A 21,739-nucleotide genomic window follows, 5' to 3' on the forward strand; every position below is an offset into this window, starting at 1 on the left:
GGGTCTTCCAACATGACGACAAAGCACACAGCCAGGAAAACCAAGGAGTGGCTCCGTAAGAAGCATATCAAGGTTTTAAACTGTCCCAGCCAGTCTCCAGACCTGAACCTTGTTGTAAACCTTTGGAGTGAGCTCTAACTCCGTGTTTCTCAGCGACAGCCCAGAAACCTGACTGATCTAAAGAAGATGTGTGTGGAGGAGTGGTCCAAGAGCCTTCCTGCAGTGTGTCCAAACCTGGTGAAAAAATACAGGAAACGGTTGACCTCTGTAATAGCAAAAAAGGCTACTGTCCCAAATAATAACATTCATTTTCTCAGGTGTTCAAGTTCACGTAGTTTGCCCAACCCTTCCCTAGATAATGCTCTTGGATTATTTCTAAAACTGTACACATTTCCCCCAAAATTTTAAACCAAGAGTACAATTGAAAGGATTAAAAAAAATTGTTTTATCAATCTGTCAATACTGATCTCATAAATGAGCCACTGGCTTTTCATGACTACTCATGTTCCTGTTGTCAGTCCAGTACTATTCATCCGATTTTTTTCTTCTCTGCCTCTCAGCCCGAAGATCTTTACTGCCTCGATGCCCGTTTCTATGGAAACATCAGTCGGTTCCTCAACCACATGTGTGAGCCCAACTTGTTTGCCTGCAGAGTGTTCACAACACACCAGGACTTGCGTTTCCCGCACATTGCCTTCTTTGCCAGTGAAAACATCAAGGCAGGAGAGGAGCTTGGGTAATCAATTATGATAATAATTATTAAAATCCATTTTTAACTCAAGTCTTGGTCAAATTTTGCCCCGTGCACTCCTATTTAATCTTGCAGTACAGTTCGAAATTTGTAAATGCTTTTTACAAAACTGGTAAAATTAATGTAAAATGCGATATTTTCAACAAGTATCGGGTGACAGGCTTAAATTCACTTTACGTTTTAAGGGTAAATAATCAAATACATTTTTTAAATCACTCATACAGCAAATTTAACGTCAAAGAACCTGAAATTAAGGGAACAGTTGTAGCCACTTTTGCAAAATATTTGTGGGCGATTTAAATGTTTTATCAGTCATTTTCTTACAGCAGAAAGGGATTTAATGTACTAATGTAACTGGTATGGGTATCCGTAGTAAATGTGTGGACCTCCCTAATATTTCCTTACCAGAACTTATAGAATACAAATTTATTAGTATGTGTGCACAAAACTGTTTTCTGATGTTTGTTTTTTAAATTTTAATTTCTCTATACTTCTATTTATTTATCTTTACAGTTATGATAAGATACTAAAGTAAGTAAAGGGACTTAAATGACTTTTCCAATAACAAAAACTGTAACAAATATCTTTTAGTTATCTTATTTTTAATTTTTGCAGATTTTTTTTTACAATAATGTGCTCTGAAATAGAAACTGAACTAGATGGCGATTACAAAGAAAAGCACATATTTACTACTGCACCAAAAGAAAACGCGAATGAGGGTTGCGTTGCTTAAAATGATAGGCCTATATTTCTGGACTACAGCGCCAGGGCAACCATACTGTAGATAATAGTGCCAGATTGCAACTCAAAAGTATCTTGTTGTGTTGTGTTTATTGGTGGTCACCAGGGTAATGGACCAAATTGCATTTGTTTGTTATGTTCCTCGAGGATTGAAGGAAACTTTAGCGACCTGACAATGACTCCAATGATATGGAATGAGGACATAGGTGCTTTTGATGGATAACTTCCACTGCTGTTCAATTCAGATTTATAAGATGATTTTTGGGTAAAAAAGTTTAAATATTGTGAGTTTGTTATAAATATTCACTAAACTACCATCAAACCTACCCATCTGCTCCTGTTGTGCATTGTATGAATAACGTTGGCAAAAACATTGAGTAATTTCTCTGAAAATGCATCATAAATGTTTTCATACATTTCTGCAGTGTTTTGTATTTTTTTAGCGCATGTGTTGTGGAAAAGAGCAGCTCTCAATTTTCCTCAGTGACCGGCACACTTTATTTATCGACTGAGCAGCAGAATTATTAAACATTGGCCATTGGCGCGATACTGTTTTCCTCCAAAAGTGACCCTGCACACAGAACTTATACAATATTGGATGTTGTGAATAATCATACCATTTGATTGGACCTATGGAAAATACTCAGTCATTTTATCAGTCAACTGTTGCTGAGCAAAATGTTTTTCCCGCTACAAAAAAAAAACAAGCTGCACTGTATTTAAATTGTTTAAATGTAGCAAAAAGTAGCGGCTTGTAGTCTAGAATTTACAGTCAGGGTTCCTGCGGATCATTGAAAAGTCTTAAAAGGCATTGAAATCATTATTCTACAAATAAGGCCTCAATTGGCATTAAAATGTCTCAAATCCAAATTTTTAAAGTTGTAAAAATGTGAACTCATTATTAAGATTTAAATTAGTTTGAACTATAAAGATGTAGAAACATTTATCAATTGTCTTTTTTTTAATAATTCACCTATTGACTTAAGTGGAAACATGGCGTGACCCCGATAACGAACTATCAAAACGGTGATGTAGTTTCAGTCGGGCCTTTTAGAGCAGCAGATGCATGTCTTAGGTCTACTCACAATACACATAGCAACTTCGTACAAAGACGTTTACTTTGGAACATGCTTTAAAAGTGTATTTTTAATAAGAAGTGGATGTCTGATAAACATTTTATGCCATGACTAAAAGTTGTGCTAGGTAATGTGTATGAGGCAGTTATGTGTGCAAAAAATAGCTACCGTATTTTCCGCACTATAGGGCGCACCGGGTTATAGGGCGCACTCCCAAAAAATAGTTTTTGGTCCTATATCTTCCATAGATAAGGCGCACCGGATTATAAGGCGCTACAATGGGAACGTCGACAAAACAGTCAGATGATTCAGTCAAACTGATTACCCCCTTAACATTCCCAAAGCTTGCAAAGAAGCAAATACGTGTCGTAGACACGTGCGGATTGTACAATGTCACTCAAATGCATCATTTCAAATATCATTCGGAAGGTTAAAGTCTTGGGATTCAAGAAATGCCAAACATTTCTTAGTTTCTATTTTATTTTTCGCTCGCAACTTCACTGTGCATATGACAATAAACACTTGGAATTGAGTTTAATTCACTCAAATCATCACAGCAACATCAAGATCGTTCTAAAACAAGATACCGGGAAAATATAAAGCCGCATAGCTCACCTAAGTTCTCACGTTCAATAATGATACGCAATCATGGTCTTCTTACAATCGTGAATGAAGTAAATCCAGGAGAGTAAAATATTTACCGTACAAATACAGACTAATGAAACATGTTTCTTTATGGCGTACTTTAGCAAGCTTGCTAAGCCATTGCTAAACTCGGCCAATTGCAGGGTTTGTTTTGGCCATCTAGCCAATCCGAGGCTCCGAATAACTTCAGCCAATAGCAATCGATTTAACGGATGATTGACACATCTTTTTCGGCCGATTGCAGGGTTTGATTTGGCCCTCTAGCCAATCTGAGGCTCCGAATAACTTCAGCCAATAGCGATCGATTTAACAGATGATTGAAACATCTTTTTCGGCCAATTGCAGGGTTTAGTTTGGCGCTCTAGCCAATCCGAGGCTCCGAACAACTTCAGCCAATAGTGATCGATTTAACGGATGATTGACACATCTTTTTCGGCCAATTGCAGGGTTTGTTTCGGCCCTCTAGCCTATCCGAGGCTCCGAATAACTTTAGCCAATAGCGATCGATTCAAATGATGATTGACACATTTGTTAGCCAATGAAACGCCGGTATATAAATCCCAGCATACACCGCGGACTACTCCACGTTCGGGGGAAAATCGAGTCAGCGGCTGTTGCGTAAGTTGCGAGACCTTGCGATTTAATGTTGAGCCATATATAAGGCGCACTGTATTATAAGGCGCATGGTCAGCTTTTGAAAAAAATTAAGACTTTTAGGTGCGCCTTATAGTGCGGAAAATACGGTAACTTTTTGTTTTGTTTGTTTCAATTGTTTTTGTTTTGTCGACTTGGTCTTGAATTTCATTTCAAAATGCGTTAAAAAAGTCTTTAAGTTGAGCTTAACTTGCCTTGAGCTGTAACAACCCTGTACGGGAGGTGATACGTTTGAGCATTATTGATTTGTTTCTATTCTTTTCAGATTTAACTACGGCGACCACTTTTGGGAAGTAAAAAGCAAGGCGTTTAGCTGCGAGTGCGGCTCATCCAAGTGCAAATACTCCTCGGCAGCCATGACGGCTCTGCAGGCAGACAGCACGCCGGAAAACCAGCAACAGCCCAGCGCGTCCCCCGACACCAGCTCCAATGGGCCCTCGTAAAAGTCTCCACAGGCCCCCGAATGAACATTAAAGGAGAACTTGTACTGTACAGAAACTCAAACCTTTTGGAAGGAGGGTTGTGATGCGAAATGAAGTGCACAATCAGAGGCCCCTGAACAATCTCCCGTTCCTATTCGTTATGAACCAAGAGTGGTCACCAAAAGAGAAACAAAGAGGATCTAATCCTGACCTATTTCTGTGAGTTGAACCACTCTACCTAAATCAACCGGTGCACATTAAAGTTATGAGTCGTTGACATTTCTTCCACAAGCATTTGAAAACTTCTTAACATTTTTAGATAAATTACTACATGATACAAAAGACAAGGACATGCAGTCAAGGTAAATAAAATCTTTGGCTTTTAAGCTCGTTTGTTAATGTGGAATTTAGTTATATGGTAAATAGTCACACTAATGTCGGAAGAAAACGAGTTACAAAAAGGTGCTTTTTAATTTTATGTTCATCACCCTAGTGAACATCTTTTGTAAGATAAAAGAACTTTGTATTTTTTTTAACGCACAGTTTTATTTGCCGTTTCGTAACCGTACATGTAGTGATTTTGTTGGTGTATATTCCCAAGTTTCTTTTTATTGATATGTAGTGGAGCTGTAAAGGATGTGCAACATCTTGAACCAGGAAAATTGAACAGAAAGAAAAGGAATTTCCATAATTTTATGTTACACATTCACCGTGAAACAGCATTTAAATTGGTTGTATCTTTTTCAATAAATTGACTACAAATGCTTTTCTTCTGAAGCCTATCACTCTTTGCTCTGGAGATTATTGGCTAAATGGCCTTCATTGTCTTACAATAGTACAACAATTTTTGAGGGCTTCTCCTTTTGGTGCAAAGTCAGATGAATTAAAGAGCTAAAATGTATATGTTTTTTCTTTCTTTGTTCCTCAAAGGGACAGTGTATTATTTGACCACTAGATGTCTTCGAATGGTACGGTTCAACCTAAAACGAGTGCTAAAAATCGCAAAAGAAGAATACAAACTACGGACACCTACTGACCAAAACACACAATTTTACTTCTTCTTTTTTCTGCCCAGGCTTTTTGATGTTTTTGAGTACCTGTAGTAGCAAAATGTCAGCTCCCATTAGATAAAGCTTATGTTAGGTAAAATAAAAGCCAGTTTCTTGACCTACGAGTATTAAACAAAAACGGTGTACATACGTTGGTATTTGAGCTTATTTGATCAATGCTTTTAATGACGTTTTTTTCAAACCACCGATATGCACTAAAATTACGATTCCCATTTGAGTCTGTAAGGAACTGTGTTTTAATCTGCAACGATTTGAGCAGCATGTTGCCATTTTGAACTGAAGCACATTTTACACAACTGTTGAACATTTTAGCTCTTTTCTTTTATTCTCAGGCATCATCAAAGGGACACTGTTTAATATCTAAATACTACATGTCACTGTACTGTGTAGTTCAACCAAAAACAAGTGCTACAAAGCACAGGCAAGAATACATAAACGGAGACTCCAAGTGACCAAACCTCACAATTTTTCCCATTTATATGCCCAGCATTGAGCAAAAAAAAACAAGAAAGGGACAAAACAGTCCAAAGATAAATATTTTCATACAGTATATTTGTATACATTTTTAATTAACAGCGTGCCTCAATATATTTTAATTTAAAAAATGTATCATCACCAAAAGTCTTGAGGAAAAACTATAAATAATAAACTTGGTTTCATTCATCCATCCATCCATTATCCGCACAGCTTATCTTCGCGGGGGTGCTGAGCCCATCCCAGCTGTCTTCAGGCAGTGGGCAGTGCCTAACTTGTTTGGGTGTTTGGGCATTTGGGTTGGCCATGGTCCCCAAAAATTTGTGTGTGTGTTCTTTTGCTACTTTTCCCCTTTTTTATTTTCCTTGTTTTTGTATGTGTTTGTCCTACTGTCAGTCACCCCTCTCAAGGGATAAGACCAGAGTAGATAGATAGATAGTAATTTGATTGATCACACGTTATGTATTCACTTTCCTATTGTGCTCTTATTCAAAAAGGCAGGAGGTCTGGTACTACCTAGTGTTTTGGTTATCCAGATAAAGCAGCAAGCTTCTGCTACATAGCAGAATTGATAGTCCATTCTTTTTGACGATATAACCACTAATTACTGTATGTTTTCAACATTTGAACAATTGATAAATATCAGGAAGCTAATCAGGTACTAAACAAAACCTTTGCCAAATAAAAAACATAGCTATTCAAAGACCTTTTTCAGTTTATTACAAAAAGGTCGGTAATTGTTCCCGTCCTGTGCAGATTAAGTAACTCATAATGACAAAATCCTGAAGAAATTCCCAAATGTACAATTCCTGGAACTACGGCTTGACAGGAAGCTGCCTTTTCCGCATTCTGGGTTGGGAGAAATACGAGTGTGTATTTCCAAGTCAGGTCCAAACACCAGAACCTCACTCATACTGGTCTTCAGTTTGTTTGGAGCGGTCATGAGAAGAAGTGCTCCTCACGTCTTGAAATGGGCTGAGACCCAATCAACTGTGGTCTACGGTAATTTCTTAAGTTTTTCCTTTTACATTGGGTAGCATTTCAAACAACAACGTGCCACAATTATCTTTCACTCATTCGATAAGGTCCGTTAAAAATAAAGCCGCAGCCCCCAAAAGTGTTTTTTGATATATATATTTTTATGTATAAGGCGCACTGGACTATAAGACTCATGGAAGTTGAACTAGAGTAAGGGCTACCAAAGCCTGTGTATAAACGTTTTGCGTTTTATACATGTGCGAACTTTGGGCAATGCGGTGAAAATGCAGAAACTTAATCATTAGACCCCCAGTGATACAGATGACATACGAAAAGGCATTAGGGTTTATCTCGTCACTATTTTAATTCACAGTGCTAGGAACAAATGATAATGAATAGAACAACAAAGTTTGTATGGGTGCTTAAAAACCTTGAAAATGGTTGTATTGTCATGGTTTGTTTTCAAGGTTTATAAAGTGCTTAAATTTTGGGTTAAGTGCTTGTAAATTTTTGAAATTGTTGCCATGTTACCAGGCAGTCTCACTCGATAGACCACACATTAAATGAGGAAAAAATGACTCCGACGCGCCTGCTGTGGTGGCTTTGCTTTGCCATTTGATTACTTCTTCCCTCGTGACTAACGCAGCTAGCGTTAGTTTGTCATGTGAAGCGTCATCGCCCTCTATGCCCTGCGGCCAAGACAGGTGAAGAGATCACGATGCTAGGTACTGTGGAAATTGGAAAATTGGCTTTGAAAGTGCTTAAAAAGTGCTTACATTTGGGCATGAAAATGTGAAAACAAAAATTCATCCTTAAAGATTAAAAACAAAACAAAAAAAACTTTGGTGTATCTCAAGATGATGCGTTTATATCTTTCAGGGCTGAATTTCTGTTTACTCCATTCTCAAACTTTTGTTTATGGCACCATGAGTAAAAATAGTGTGATATTGTGATACATTTGAATGCCTTTACACATGTCATCTGTAATCAACAGTGGTCTAGTAGTTATGTGTAGCCGCTATCACTTCCCTATGGTCAGTGATGTTTTTCAATTGATAAAAAAATGCACAAAAGCTGTACCTTAAAACCTTGTATTCTATTGTATTTATTAGTTCAGCCAGTATGAACCATAAACATGATATATACAAGAAATAATTTGACACGCGAACACTCAATAATGATAAAATAATAGATTTTAAAGAATAGAGTAAAATATATATTGTAGTGTATAATACAAGGTAATTATATAGAATAGTTTAAAAAGAAAGAATATGTAAATAACAAGACTAGAGTAGAATAGGTCGGAGGAACGCCTTTGGCATAATAATACTATACATAATAACCCAAATCAATTCCCGTTGAACATACGGATAGCGGAATGGTAAAAACTCTCTTTAAGACGTGAAGTCTTGCTCGCAATGGAGCGAAGACGGCGACCTGACGGCAGGTGATCAAAGTACCAGCAAGCAGGGTAACTGGGATTGTCTATAATTTTTAGTGTCCGTTTTCTAGTTCGATCGATGTAGATACTTTGCAGGGACGGGAGGCCATTACCTATTATTTCCTCTGCCGTACTCACTACTGATTCTCTACTGAATATTTTGTGAATTTATGTATATATGTATATATATATATATATATATATATATATATATATATATATATATAAATTCTTCTTTTTTTTCAGGAAACCATTTGATGTTATATCCCCTTTGAGTAGCACAGAGCTCACTATATTGCAAATAAGAGTTGACCCGCTGTTTTTAGTCTTGTGACAATTCACATATTAACAGTGTGAAGAAAAACACTTTTACGAGAAGTGTAAAAACATGAACAAGGGCAACCTGATCGTAAGAAACAAGTGCTCTGTAATTCCCTAACCACAATTGGCCAAAGTTGTACATACATAGCACACAGTCAAGTGTATTGTTAGTTGCCAGTGGGGAAGGCGGCCCTCTGAAACCAATTAACATCCTTCATGGACATGGCGGCTGCCGTGGTTGCAGGCAAAATAGACACAATGTGGAGGAGGCTGATGCTGAATGTTTTGAAATTGTGAGAAAAATATAACATATGATTTCGAACTCGCATGCCCCACAGGAAAATGAAATCAAAATGGAAAGCGTGGCCCCGTGCAAAATCATTCCAATTGGGACACTTCCTCTACTATGAAAAATTCTGAAGAAGCTATTTGTTAAATGTTTGAAAAGCTTCAGTAACAACTTCACGGTTCACAAATCGCTGATCCCTAGATTTTTCCTGTAGCATTGCATCTCCATGGCCTGGATTTTCTTTTCCAGTTTTGCTGTGAGAGTCCATGTCCCGCAAGCGTAGAGAAAGATGGAAGTAACCAGCGCTTGCATGAGTCAGTTTTTTATTTTACTGCTGTTATTGCCCCTTCAAATGGGTTTAAGTTTGGCAAGTGTGGCTTTGGTATGAACTATTCCGCTCATGATCCTGGTTCTGACCCCTCTTCTGATATGACAGCTCCAAGATATTCACATTTGGTGACAGGTTGTAGCTCCCTGTGATTAATGGGGATGTTTTTGGTGATACTTTGAGGATTGTTGGTCATTACTTTTTGTTTTTGCTGTGCTGATTTCCCTCCCATACAGGGGTAAGGCTTTGTCCAGGTGATTGACCAGATCAGAGTTCCTGTTTGTCTCCTGCCAATCTGACAATATAATTAGCAAAACGGAGGTTTGGGATGTTGTGTCCCTCAATACTGAGTGTACCTTCATGTAGCTCCAAAGCTTCGGACATGATCCTCTTAAGGAAGATGTTGAAAAACGTGAGAAAGAATACAGCATTGTCTCACATCAACAGTGGTTTCGAAACCATGCCCCAATGGTACCATTGATCAGTACCGCACTCTTGACATTGGCATACAGTTGTTCAATGGTCTGTACTAGTTTCTGCCCCATTTCTTGTAATTTACAAAAACGGGATTGAGGTTTCTCTGGTGTTGTTGAAAATCCTCACATAGGATGCACAATTAAAAATCTGTTCTGTGGTGCTCCTTACCTCTCTGAAACCTGCCTATTCTTCGGCTAGGATGTTTTCAGTCTGTGGTTCCAGTCTGTTCAGTAGGACCTTTAGCAAAACTTTACTTGCAATTGCTGACGAGACTGGTGATTTTATATTTGGAGCATAGTTGAAGGCTTCCTTCTTTTAGTAGCATAATTACTAGCAATTTTGTCCATGCATATGGCCAGTGTTCTGTTTGCCAGACCTTTTTGTAAATCCTTGTCAAGATGCCTGCAGTTTGCCTACCACCATTTCACATGAGTTCTGATGGGATGCTGTCAATTCCTGGAGACTTTCCGTTCTTCAGTAAGTTAATTGCTGCCTCTAATTCTTCTCTGAGTTTAGGGAAGTGGTCACTTTCCAAGTACAAATCACTAAATGATCATGTAATCATGCATTTATATAGCGCTTTCCAAGTCAATGAAGACCTCCCAAAGTGCTTTACAATGTGCTTCAAACTTACCCATGCACACACACTCACATACCGATAGCAGTGTCAGCCACGAAAGGCAACTAGCTGCTTATCGGGGCCATTAGGGATTGAGTGTCTAGCCCAGGGACATATAACACAGAGGAGCCTGGAATCAAACCTGCGACTTTTTGATCCCAAGACTATTGCTTTAACTCCTGAGCTGATGCTGCCCTAATGACATTAGGTTCTTCACAAGTGTATGCAACTGTACGTTTACCCGGAATTGCGTGAAAACAGTGAGATTATATTCTTCATGTAATCTGTAACCGTGTTTCCCCGTATCAAAAACATAGGTTGTGCTATTTGGGAAATCCCCAAAAGAAGTGAGAATAAAAGTAAAGATAGGTAATGTTCAAATAGAAAAAAATGAAAGAGTTTAAGTTTCTCAGAGTCATTATTAGCCATGTTTTTAGCTGGAGACCCCTTTTAAAAAGCATATAATCCAAATTAGTTTTGAACATTGCAGTGATGAGTACTCGCAAACATATGTTTGACCCAAAACAACTTCAAATAATGTTTATTATTTTTGCAGACATTGATGTTAACGTTGGTAAATATGCCGTATTACAAAGTCCTTCGAATTGGTATTTTGGTGTAGCATATGTAAAATTCTTATGAAAGACAAGAATATTGATTCACGACCTGTACAGAACTTACATTTTCTTTTCCCTCTTCGTCCTCTTTCTACTACGGATTACAACAATTTTGAATGGAACTTAAAAGACGTCTTTTCAACAACAGTTGTCACGACTTCCCACATACAAACTAAACTCAAAGACCATTCGACAGCTTGGGACCGGATGGGTGTCGTTCTACATTTAAGCAAGAGGTGGCGACACACAACACTGTCTAACAAAAACGATTGAAAACGGGATGATGTCATTTTATCTTCTCAAAGTGATGTTCTATACCGTAGGTTGAGAGAAGTTATTTTTAATAAATATCTGCTTTTTTTGTAGATTAAAAAAACAATAAACATTTTTTTTACCTTTATTACAGTGGAAGGATTGTAGAATCTTTGTTTTTTTTCTAATGTTTTAAAAGGTAGATTTTGTTTAAAAGTAGCTAACTTTAAGTAAAATACTGGTAGTTTTAGCACCCTGAAGTGTACTTGTACCTCAATCAATAATAATGGTTCTAATGAAATATTCACAATACTTGTCAATAAGATTTTGGTGGCCTCCAAAATATTTTTTGTACATTTCAGTTTAAATATTTTTCAAGGTAAATAGTACTTGTTGAAAAGCACAAGAAAGAATACAAACTATGGAGACAAAAAGTAACCAAAAAGCACCATTTTACCTTTATTTTTTGTTCAGCCTTTCACAAGGGTTTTCGTTATTTGGGGCACCTACGTGAGCCTGGTGTTACAAATACAAATATTTTGACCGACAAATATTTTTTTTAAATGCATGTTTATATGATAGTTCATGACTTTTTTGCTTGTTATTTAAATCTATATTTTTTTCAAAGAAACAAAGCATTTTTTGACCACTAAGAGATACTAAAAAATACATTGTCCTTTTAACTCGAAGACTAAAACTTTACAGCTTTAACTCTGACAGAACCAGTATTATTTTTACTGTATGTCCAGTAAAAAAACTATGTTAGGTATTTGTTACTTTCCGCCTTTACACAAAAATGTCTAATCAGGGATTGTTATGCTCATCAGCTCTGCGTTCAGCTACATTTAGCTCATGGCAGATGCTCACTCTCGGGGCTGAGTACAAGGACACCTGGGCTTTGGCACGTGGCAAGCAGTGTCCACCCCAACAAAGGGCAAAGGAGCCTCCTGGGGGTCCACATTGGGACGCTCCGGGGCCGGAGGAGCCTTCGTGCAAACAACATGAGACCCATACTACCAAACATGACCCAGCTATACACTCGGACGGAGCATGCAGAATGGAGACCATCGATAGTTTGTGTCACATCGTTAACCATAAGGTGGAGACCAGCACTGGTCGACTTGGCAGGTAATCAAACTTCATAGCAACAAAGAATTATGAACATATGTCTTTTGTATTAATTGGCTTGATCCAAACCTTATATGTTCTGTAATTAACTATCTTGAGGATGAAAACTGTTATGAAGAGAAAAATAGAACTTTTGTTCTGAAATAGTTGATGTAGTAGAAGTATTATATCGTTTACACTATTTTCACTTTTACTTCATTTTTAAACTACTGTGCAATGGAAGGTTTTTTTAGTTCTCTTGTTGACATTAATATCCAGTATTTGTATTTCTTCACATTTCAATTTCTCTGCTTTGACTCAACTTTTCCTCTTAAACTGTTGCAATCGATTAAAAAATAACACTTACACAAGTAAAATTTGTATCGTAGTTTTTTGATAATAAAAAGAAAAACATTTTAGTTTCTAAAATCTATGTGCAGTGTTTTTTAATTATTAACAAACTCAAGGGGCAGTGTTTCCATTATTCAATGATCATCACATTTGCAAGCAAAAAGTATCAGTATACGGATCATTATTGATAGAAACCTCTCTGTAAATTCTTGGATCGGAACGATACAAAAACTCCCAGTATCTCCCACATCTAATTTAGGGAAAGGAGGCAAAGCAAATGTAACTGTGTGTAGTTTTAAATATTTATTATGTGTCACATAGTCAAGTCACATTTATTTATATAGCCCTTAATCACAAAAATGTCTCAAAGGACTGCACAGGATTACAATTACACAATTACCTGATCTTAAACCAACATGCTGGCAAGGAACAACTCAAAACCTCAGCGTGAGGAAAAAGAGAAACCTTGAGAAAGGACCTCACAAGTGGTAATCCCCCTTCCAGGATGACCAGGGTGAATCACAATTAGCATTACTATACACAAGCATAGTAAACAAATGTCTATTTTCTATTTAAACAGCAATGGAAGCTACTCATAAAATATTACACCGGTGTTTGCAAATATGATTTATATCTTAATTAATCCTAAAAATCTAATTGTAAGAGGATCAGCATCATCTCCGGTAGCCATTGAAATAATTCCCAGTGGCAATTAAAGTTCTATAAACAGGCCTGTTTTTAATGGTGTATAATGACTTTTTGTTAGGCTGCATTTCATTCACGTTAAACCAGAGTACAGTGTTCTTGTCCAGTATTGAGTTTTATGTTTCCTTAGTTCATTAGATTGGGTTAAAAAAAAGAAAAAAAAGCCTCATGTTTAACCACACCACTGCTATTTTGATTCACCAACACATGTTCTAGGTTTCTAAAACAGTTTTCACAAATAGTAAAGGATGTGATTTTGAGTATCGAACTTTCCATTCAGATACCTGTCAACTTATACTAGGTCTGTAAAAACATACATATGGTATGATTTCAACAGGCCATACTCTTGGTCGTTTCAAAAGTTATGATTTTCTAAATAAATACAAACCAAATGCTCTCTCTGGCCGCCAGAGAGTAGTAAATATATACTTCTAGCGTTAATTGGCCCAGCTTAGTTGTTTGAACGGATGTAGTCTAATCTTATTGCCATGCACTGCTTAAACTTTTATTTTGTATTTATTATCTATTCATTTCAAACAAGTATGACAATAAGACAAACATTTTATTTTTCCATAGCTCCCACTTGAGTTTGTATAGAGTGGTAAGAAGGTTCAGGTGTAAAACTGCATTCACTCAACTGCTAAAATAAAGCAGTTAACACATTCAATGCCAAATATAAAGATCATGCATAAATATTATTAGGTTACTCAGAAAAACAAAAAAATCAGAGATCAAGCTTAAAGCAGGGCGAGGCACAAGCCCTTAGTTGGCTGGTCGGCCCATTTACTGCAAATGGGGTAAGAACAATGAAAGATCCTGAAATAACTGTTTAGTTTATTTGGTAAATAAAATAAACTTTTTTACACATATTTCCTTGTTTTTATTCTACTTCAACAAGCTTTTTTTTCTTTGATTAGAACGAAGCTACCAATTTGATATGCTTTTCTAAAAAAATTCCAACTTATTATGTTATTTCTATGTTGGTACTATGTTTATTCATTGTTATTCATGGCTCACGGATCCCTTAACCACCTGTGTCGTATGGCACCACTTTCTGTGGTGTATCTTGGGCAAGTACAGTATGGCAGCAGCCATCCCTCCTTAGGCTGTTGTTTTGGGTAGGGATTTTCTCCCCAACATGATAGAGATAGCATTGTTTCCATGGTTACCAGTAACAGAAGAGGCCTCCTGATCTGACTCAGATACAGCACCTTCATCATCTGGTCGCTGTTGTTTTTTTTGGGTTAAAGCGTCATCCCACTCAGTGATGAGCAAGACCTTGGCATTGACAAGCAGCCGCGTGTGACAATACTGATACTAGAATTTTGTTCCCAAATTTTGAGTATCACATCTGGCAATATCATACCTGTCAACCTCCACGGCTCCATGCCCGTACAAACTGTCGTATTTTCCTGTACAAAATACAAAATAATCGTACACCATATTTTTTCGGAATGATGCATGATGGGAAATCCCCAGGTGGCAGACGCATTTGATTGACAAATTTGTGTTTTACCGTACAGATTTCTTTGTACGTCGTACTCATCTTAAAATGCATAAAAAAAACTTACTTTGTACGGCAAAACCGTACAGGTTGACAGGCATGCAATATTCATGGCATCACTTGTGGCTTTTAGATTTTTGTTGAACGTAAGTTGTATTTATTAGAAGTAGAGATAAAGTAGGCTGAGTCAACCATTAAAAAACATCCCGGTTTGGAATCCAATTTCCTGGAAAATCGTAATGACCCATCAGTAGTGAGCTATTTTCAGAACTGGTTTGCGGGCAACTCAGGTCATGAGTAGGTCATGTCAAACATATGGACTGCGGGCCCTTAGAAGGCAGTGTTGAGTTTGAATTGTATAATGAGTTGGTTCAGGTGTACAACATTTACTCAAACTCAGCCAATTGCAATTGCCCTTGCTAAGCCATAATAAACCTTACAAACACAATGCGGCACCTGTTCACATAAAGACAGACTCGATAGAACAAAAACAAATGATTTGTGTGAACAATGCGCGTGAAAAATAAATGCTCGATTGTGGATAACATTTCCTAGTGTACTGCGACAATATATGTAATGTACGATGAAGTTGTCGTCTGCTACCATCGACGAGACCATCTGGATTAGAGCCGAAATGGGCAAAACGAGAAAAAAAACAATTACAAGCCATGACCCAAATAAAGAAAACATTTCAACTTCTCAAATGTATTGTATAAAACGATTGTGTTGTTTAAACCATACATAAAAGAATACATTTTTAAGACAAATTGACCAGCAAAACAAAAATCACTTTAAGTAATAATTTTACCTTTCATACTCAATTAGCTGCATTCTTAATAAAGTCTAAATCGCTTTCTTCAGTAGCCTGTGTTCAAGATAATACAATTATTTTCTCATATTATTCGCTGTATCTGCGTTTGGTCATCGTCAACATGCGTAAACATACATTACTTTTTTTGGTGCAAAATGGCGTGTGACATCTCTCATTTGCAGGGCATTGTTGCCATCTATTCCTAAGGAGTGAAGTTGACTTAGTTTTTTTTCCCTTAGAGTTATTTTGCCATGCAAAAGACCCGCAACCCAGAGAAAACAGATCTGCAATCCAAAATTAGATCAGGTCCCACCAGTATAAAAACACTTCTCTAGTATATGAAGCACATTTTTTTAGAAGTAAAAATCATTTTTAGTTGATGCCGCATGCAGCTGTAGAATGTTTAGTGGTAGTTTGGATATCCTTGAACTTTGGAACTGTCAAGACCAGAATGGAGACGGAACCTACTTGCGTTGCATTTCTCACAAGTTTTATTGAAAGAAAGAGAAAGGGTTGCGCCCACGATCCGGTGATTTCTGGAAGCAGGTCGCTCTGAACACAGAAGTGGATCTTTCGTGGCGAGCGATGGCAGTGCCGGGAACGGAAAAACAGGTCAGTAGCCGATACAGGAGAGCGAGCAAAAATGTGGTCGGGTCGTAAGCAAGCCGTAAGCCAGGAAAAGAGAGTAGACGTGGTCTGGGACAAAAGGAGTTCAAAAGCCGGGATGTGAGAGTAGACGTGGTCAGGATAAAAAACGGGTCGAAGCCGGGGGAAAGACGGGAGCAGATAACAGGTGGGAGTCAGGGTCGAAAAAAAGGCTTACCTAGTGTTAACTGAGAATCGCAGACGGACTGACAAAAAGGGCCAGATAGGAGTGGGTTTACATAGGGACAGGGAGGCAATCAGAGTCCGAGGCAGTTGGCGCCAAAGGAGCGGGCACAGGTGACTCTCATCGGTAATCATGGCAGAACAAAACCAATTGACGGACATTTAGCTTTATTTTATAAATTGACAACATACCCAAAATATTGTTATGAATATCATATCCTGAAGCGATATATGTTATTATATTATGATGACGGACACAATAGCTCCCTCGGTTTTGTAATGATACACTTGATGAGTTAGATGACAGATTGCAGCGTAGGAAATCTCATAATTCTTTTTCTTAGTAATATTCTTGCCATGGAAAATGCCAACGACCCACTGAAAACAGGTCCATGACCCACCTTTGGGTTGCCACCCACCAGTTAAGAAACAATGAGGTAGATTACTAATGTAGGCTAAATGATAAAGCATAAAATGTAAAAGCAGAGTTTAAAAAATGTGGAGTTGACATTCTTTTACTGAGCCGGTCTGTCTCAGAACAGAGAATCTGGATCTGGCTCTAGAACCAAACTGGGTTTGACATCCCTGTCCTAGAGGAACACCCGTGGGCACCACATTGGAGACCTGTTTACCTAGTGTGAGTGAATAGGTGCTGCGTTGTGTTTGTTGGGCTTATTATTGCTTAATAAGGGGATTGCAATCATTATTAAGGGGAGCATTTGTCTGACGTTGACTGACTTGTACGTTGTTATCCAATTTTTTTGTAAAACTGATTTGGTACAACCCCACCCAGACCCAAGCTCCAGTGGCCCCCAGGTAAATTGAGTTTGAGACCCCTGCGGTAAGGAAAGGCGCACTGAGCGCTCCGCTCTCTGATAGGCTCGCCTCGATTGCGTGAGCTCTTCCTTATTAGACTCAGGGGGAGGAATAAGGAAGAGAACCGGCGAGTTTCCCTTCCTCCCTCCCTTCTCCCCCACGCAGGGAGTGATCAAACAAGCCACAGGACCACGCCGCGTCTCATTCGCTAGTGTCACTGTTGTTTTAGCCAGGACAAGGACTGACCCAACCCTTTTTGTAAAGAACGAAAAAAAAAGAAATTTCAACTGGTGTTTCCTGCAAGCTGACATGACGCATGGACGTGATTTTTCTCCTGCGTGGAGGCAACAGATTCAATGAAGTGATCCCATCCTTGCACTTGGAGTCATTTTTTTCTCCTTCCTTTTTCCGTGGCGTATTTTTTTACATTTTCAGAGGATGAATCAGCGGAAAGAATCAAACACGAAACACGTTGCAGTGCTCCCGAAGAGCTAAAAAGCAAAACAAACTGCTGTTTGTGGAGCTAGTGCGTTTTTTGTTGATGTTGTTGTGATGCGTCTCTCCTCCTTTCCCACTCCAACCACTTCGGATTGTCCCTATTGGATTTGTGCACGTCCAGAATGGCTCGTTTTACTGAAGATCTCCCCAGCCGCTATGGAGGTGGTGGAGGAGGAGGCACGGGACCGAGAGGAGCGCCGGGAGCGGGTAGAGGGGGAGCCCGCGGCGGAGGCGCTCCCGGCGGCCAGAGGATGTACAAGCAATCGATGGCCCAGCGAGCCAGGACAATGGCCATTTACAATCCTAACCCAGTCAAGCAGAATTGTTTGACTGTTAACCGCTCCCTCTTCATCTTCCGGGAGGACAACCTGATCAGGAAGTACGCCAAACGCATCACAGAATGGCCATATCCTTTGAAACCTGCCCACAAAATACAAATAAAAGTCCGCGTGTGTCTACTATAGTCCAGGGATTGGCAACGCAAAATATTTAAAGAGCCATATTTGACTCAAACCCCCCCCCCCAACAACAGGTTAGAGCTGCAAAAAAAATAAAAGCTTTATATAAGCTTTAAAAGGAAGGCAAAATATACTATATTGATTGAAAAATGTTAATAATGTTTGTGTCACGTTTTCCTCCCACAGAGAACCATCTAATTTTCGTTTTCCTCTCACAGGCACCATCTTATTTTCCATTATCAAACATTTTTGAAAACGCGCCAGTGATCTACTAGGGAGCGCCAAAAAGCTGCATGCAGCTCTAGATCCAACTTTTGCTGACCTTCATTTTATACCAGGGGTGGGCAAACTTTTGGAGGGGCGGGGCACATTGGGTTGAAAACAAGTGGCCAAGGGGCTGGTTCTGGAGATCTATCCAATTGTTGACATTTTGGGAAAAATATACGTTCAGACATCTACATGCATAGCTTCAAACAGCACCACTTTTGGTTGGACTACCGGTTTAAGACAAAAATGTACCGCTTTTTAGAATTTAAAGAACAAAAAAGTAATCTTGACCTGATGCTAGAATTTTAGTCTAGGCTACTTTATTTTTAAGCGTGATGAAGCATTTGTGCGTGAAATAACCGCTCCAACTATCACTCTGGATTTCAGTTTCGTTAAAAGTATGCCACTTCCAATTTTCAAGAAACTCATGTTGTTTATTTATTTTCTTAATATTCTGGAGATGCATTGTGTTTTGCTCGTAAGAATAGACTGCGCGATAAAGTCTAACGTTTTTTAATGTCAAAAGGTTAACATGTATGCATTTACATGATATATTTCTTTTCATATTTGTTTTTAATAAGATTAGTAACTTCAAATTGGTTTTGAAACGCTCAGAATTAGTTGTATTTCTGTAGAATTTTTGTAGTTCTTCCAAAGCTGTATATTTTTTTTTTTTAGTTTTTTTTAATCAATATGTTTGCAATACTTTTGTAGTGTTTTTATAGTATTTTTGTAGCAGTAGTTTTGTAATATGTCTGTAGTAGCATTTATGTAATACTTCTGTTGTAATATTTCTGAAATAGTATACAGTATCTGTATCATACTATTACTGTCGTAGTAAGTTTGTGGTATTTGAGTATTATCTTTTTATTTTCAGAATGAAAAGCAAACTGTTTTAGGCACAACATTTTATATCTAGGTATTTAGTAATTTTGTAGTATTTCAGTAGTATTATGTACTATTTCTGTTGTAGTATTTTGCTAGTAGACACACAGCGTGGCAACAGAGACAAAGCTGGCAATCCCCCCTTGCATTTATTTACATTGTCATTATATTTTGACCATTTTGGTTCGGCGGGGGGATTATAAAGCCTGCATATGTCCCACGGGCCGTAGTTGGTCTATACCGTGATTCCTGTCAACGCAACACTGGCTTCACCTCTTGCTCCGAGCTTAGTAAAATGTGCCAGAATAGAACTACGCACCCTCGCATGCACGAACTCCGACACCTTCCTGTTGAAAAATGTGTTCCGCTTGTGTTAATTCTTCCAAATAATGAAACAAAACGATCGTAAAACACCCCCCCCGTGACGTAGACATGCAGGAAAAAAGCACACACACGATTTAATGCGAGCCCTCTCCATGGTGCTGAAATCGCCCACGCAGCCTGAAACGTGGCCATTCACTCTCATTAGTTAGTGGCAACTCGAAAAACGAGGTGGATTTTTTTCTTGATTTCCTTTTTTTAAAATTAGATGTTTAATTTGAATGGTTTTATAGCATTTTTGTTGACTTGGCATATTCAACATTGCTAAGATCGTTATAACCAACTCACATTTACAGTATATTAGAGTTAATGTATTTTTGCCCATAATTTAAATCAATATTCCTTTTTTTAAAATGAATGTCATTTTTTACCTCTATTATTCTACACACTGTCCCTTTGAGTACAATGGGAAAACTATGGCCTGCGAGCCACATGTGTCCTGGCAGACCTTTTATCTGGCCCGCCGAACGAAAATGGCAACGAAAGTATCATAACAATATATAATAGTAAATAAAACACTACTAATAAAACAATGTAGGTTTTTGGTGCCAGTTTTGTGCCCATAGTCCCATCGTGTGTCTACTACCAAAATACTACGACATAAATACTACAAAACTTCACACTAAATACAAACTAAGGAAATACTACAAAATATTACTGCAATAATAATATAATACAGGAATACTACAACAGAAATACTGCTACAGAAATGTGACAGAAAACTACTACAGAAAATTTACAAAAGTAAGACTATAGTAAGTACAGAAGTACATTTACAGTACTACTACAAATCCCCGAACTATAACAGTAATACTACTTCAGAAACAGTCCTTAATACTGTTATGGAAATACTCTAAAAATCCTACTACATAATTACTACAAAAATACAACAGCATTAATACTACAGAAATATTGCAGAAATATTACTTTTCTGAAGTACAAAAATACAATAGCAGTACTACCACAACATTTTTACAGAAATATTAAAACATTAAATATCAAATCAAGCGCTTAAAAACTGTACATACTATATTATTTTGCTTTAATTGTTACGATAAAAAAGAAATACATCAGAAATGCCACACAATACTAGTACATTACTAATATGATAAAAAAAATACTACTGCAGAAATGATATTACAGCAATACTGCATAATAGTACGATAGAAATACTTGAAAAATACTGCAGAAACATATAATTCCTTCTACCCAGTGTTTTCCGCTCTTTGAACTCAGTTTGATATTGTAACCATATAATTAATGGAGAAAATATTTAACTTTCAACTTTTTAAGGACACCCCCAACTGTTGCTAAAATGAGAAGTATGGTAAATAATGATCTATTGATTTTTTTACTTTTTAGATGACTTTTCTTTGTTCAGTATCACTCCACTTGCGGTAGTGGGTCGTAACTTATTATTTCTTTGCATTTCATAACCCCTCAATAGGACATGATTCCCGAGGGCGATGACCTAGTGAAAATGGATTGCAGAATGAGGCGGCTATTGAAAATAGTTAGAAATGGTCAACCATCTGGAAAGATCATGAGCGCATGTATAGGAAGGATGCTTTCTTTCCTTTCCAGAAAGCCTTCAACCCGAGCGTTATTGACGCTTTCTGCTTTAATGGACTCAAATCAAAATGCAACGGCATTAGTCATTCTACAACATGAACATTGGCTTTCCTTGATGATTCATTGGCAAAGCCGTACAATCGCCTACATTAGTGCATTGTGAAAAGAATGGAAACAAAAGGGATATGTTTATAGTTTAGGAGACAAAACAAGGAGAGAAGACATCAATATACTGTGAACCTACAAGGAGAATAGCAGAGAGCTCAAACTTCAGATAATGAATTCCAACCTGTTCTAATGGCCCTCCCCTGAGCTTTCTTTTTATTGTTATCTCCTAGGTTACAAAAGCAGATCCACTCTTAAGGGTGTGGTAATCAAAGAACAGCAACATGGTTGGTCGT

General features: G+C 37.8%; 1 protein-coding gene across 2 annotated transcripts in view; it reads left to right on the top strand.

The window, feature by feature from the left end:
- Positions 1-5,055, top strand: part of ehmt1b (euchromatic histone-lysine N-methyltransferase 1b) — a 37,739-nt gene extending 32,684 nt beyond the window's left edge. For both annotated transcript variants that reach the window (XM_088355856.1, XM_088355857.1), the window contains exons 25-26: positions 561-736; positions 4,133-5,055. In XM_088355856.1, the coding sequence (XP_088211982.1) occupies positions 561-736; positions 4,133-4,310 (354 nt within the window). In that variant the 3' untranslated portion in view covers positions 4,311-5,055. The remainder of the gene's footprint in view (positions 1-560; positions 737-4,132) is intronic.
- Positions 5,056-21,739: the final 16,684 nt, after the last annotated feature.

This window comes from Urocampus carinirostris, chromosome 16 (genome assembly GCF_059441175.1).
Source record: "Urocampus carinirostris isolate Australia breed hairy pipefish chromosome 16, RoL_Ucar_1.0, whole genome shotgun sequence".
Taxonomy (NCBI): domain Eukaryota; kingdom Metazoa; phylum Chordata; class Actinopteri; order Syngnathiformes; family Syngnathidae; genus Urocampus; species Urocampus carinirostris.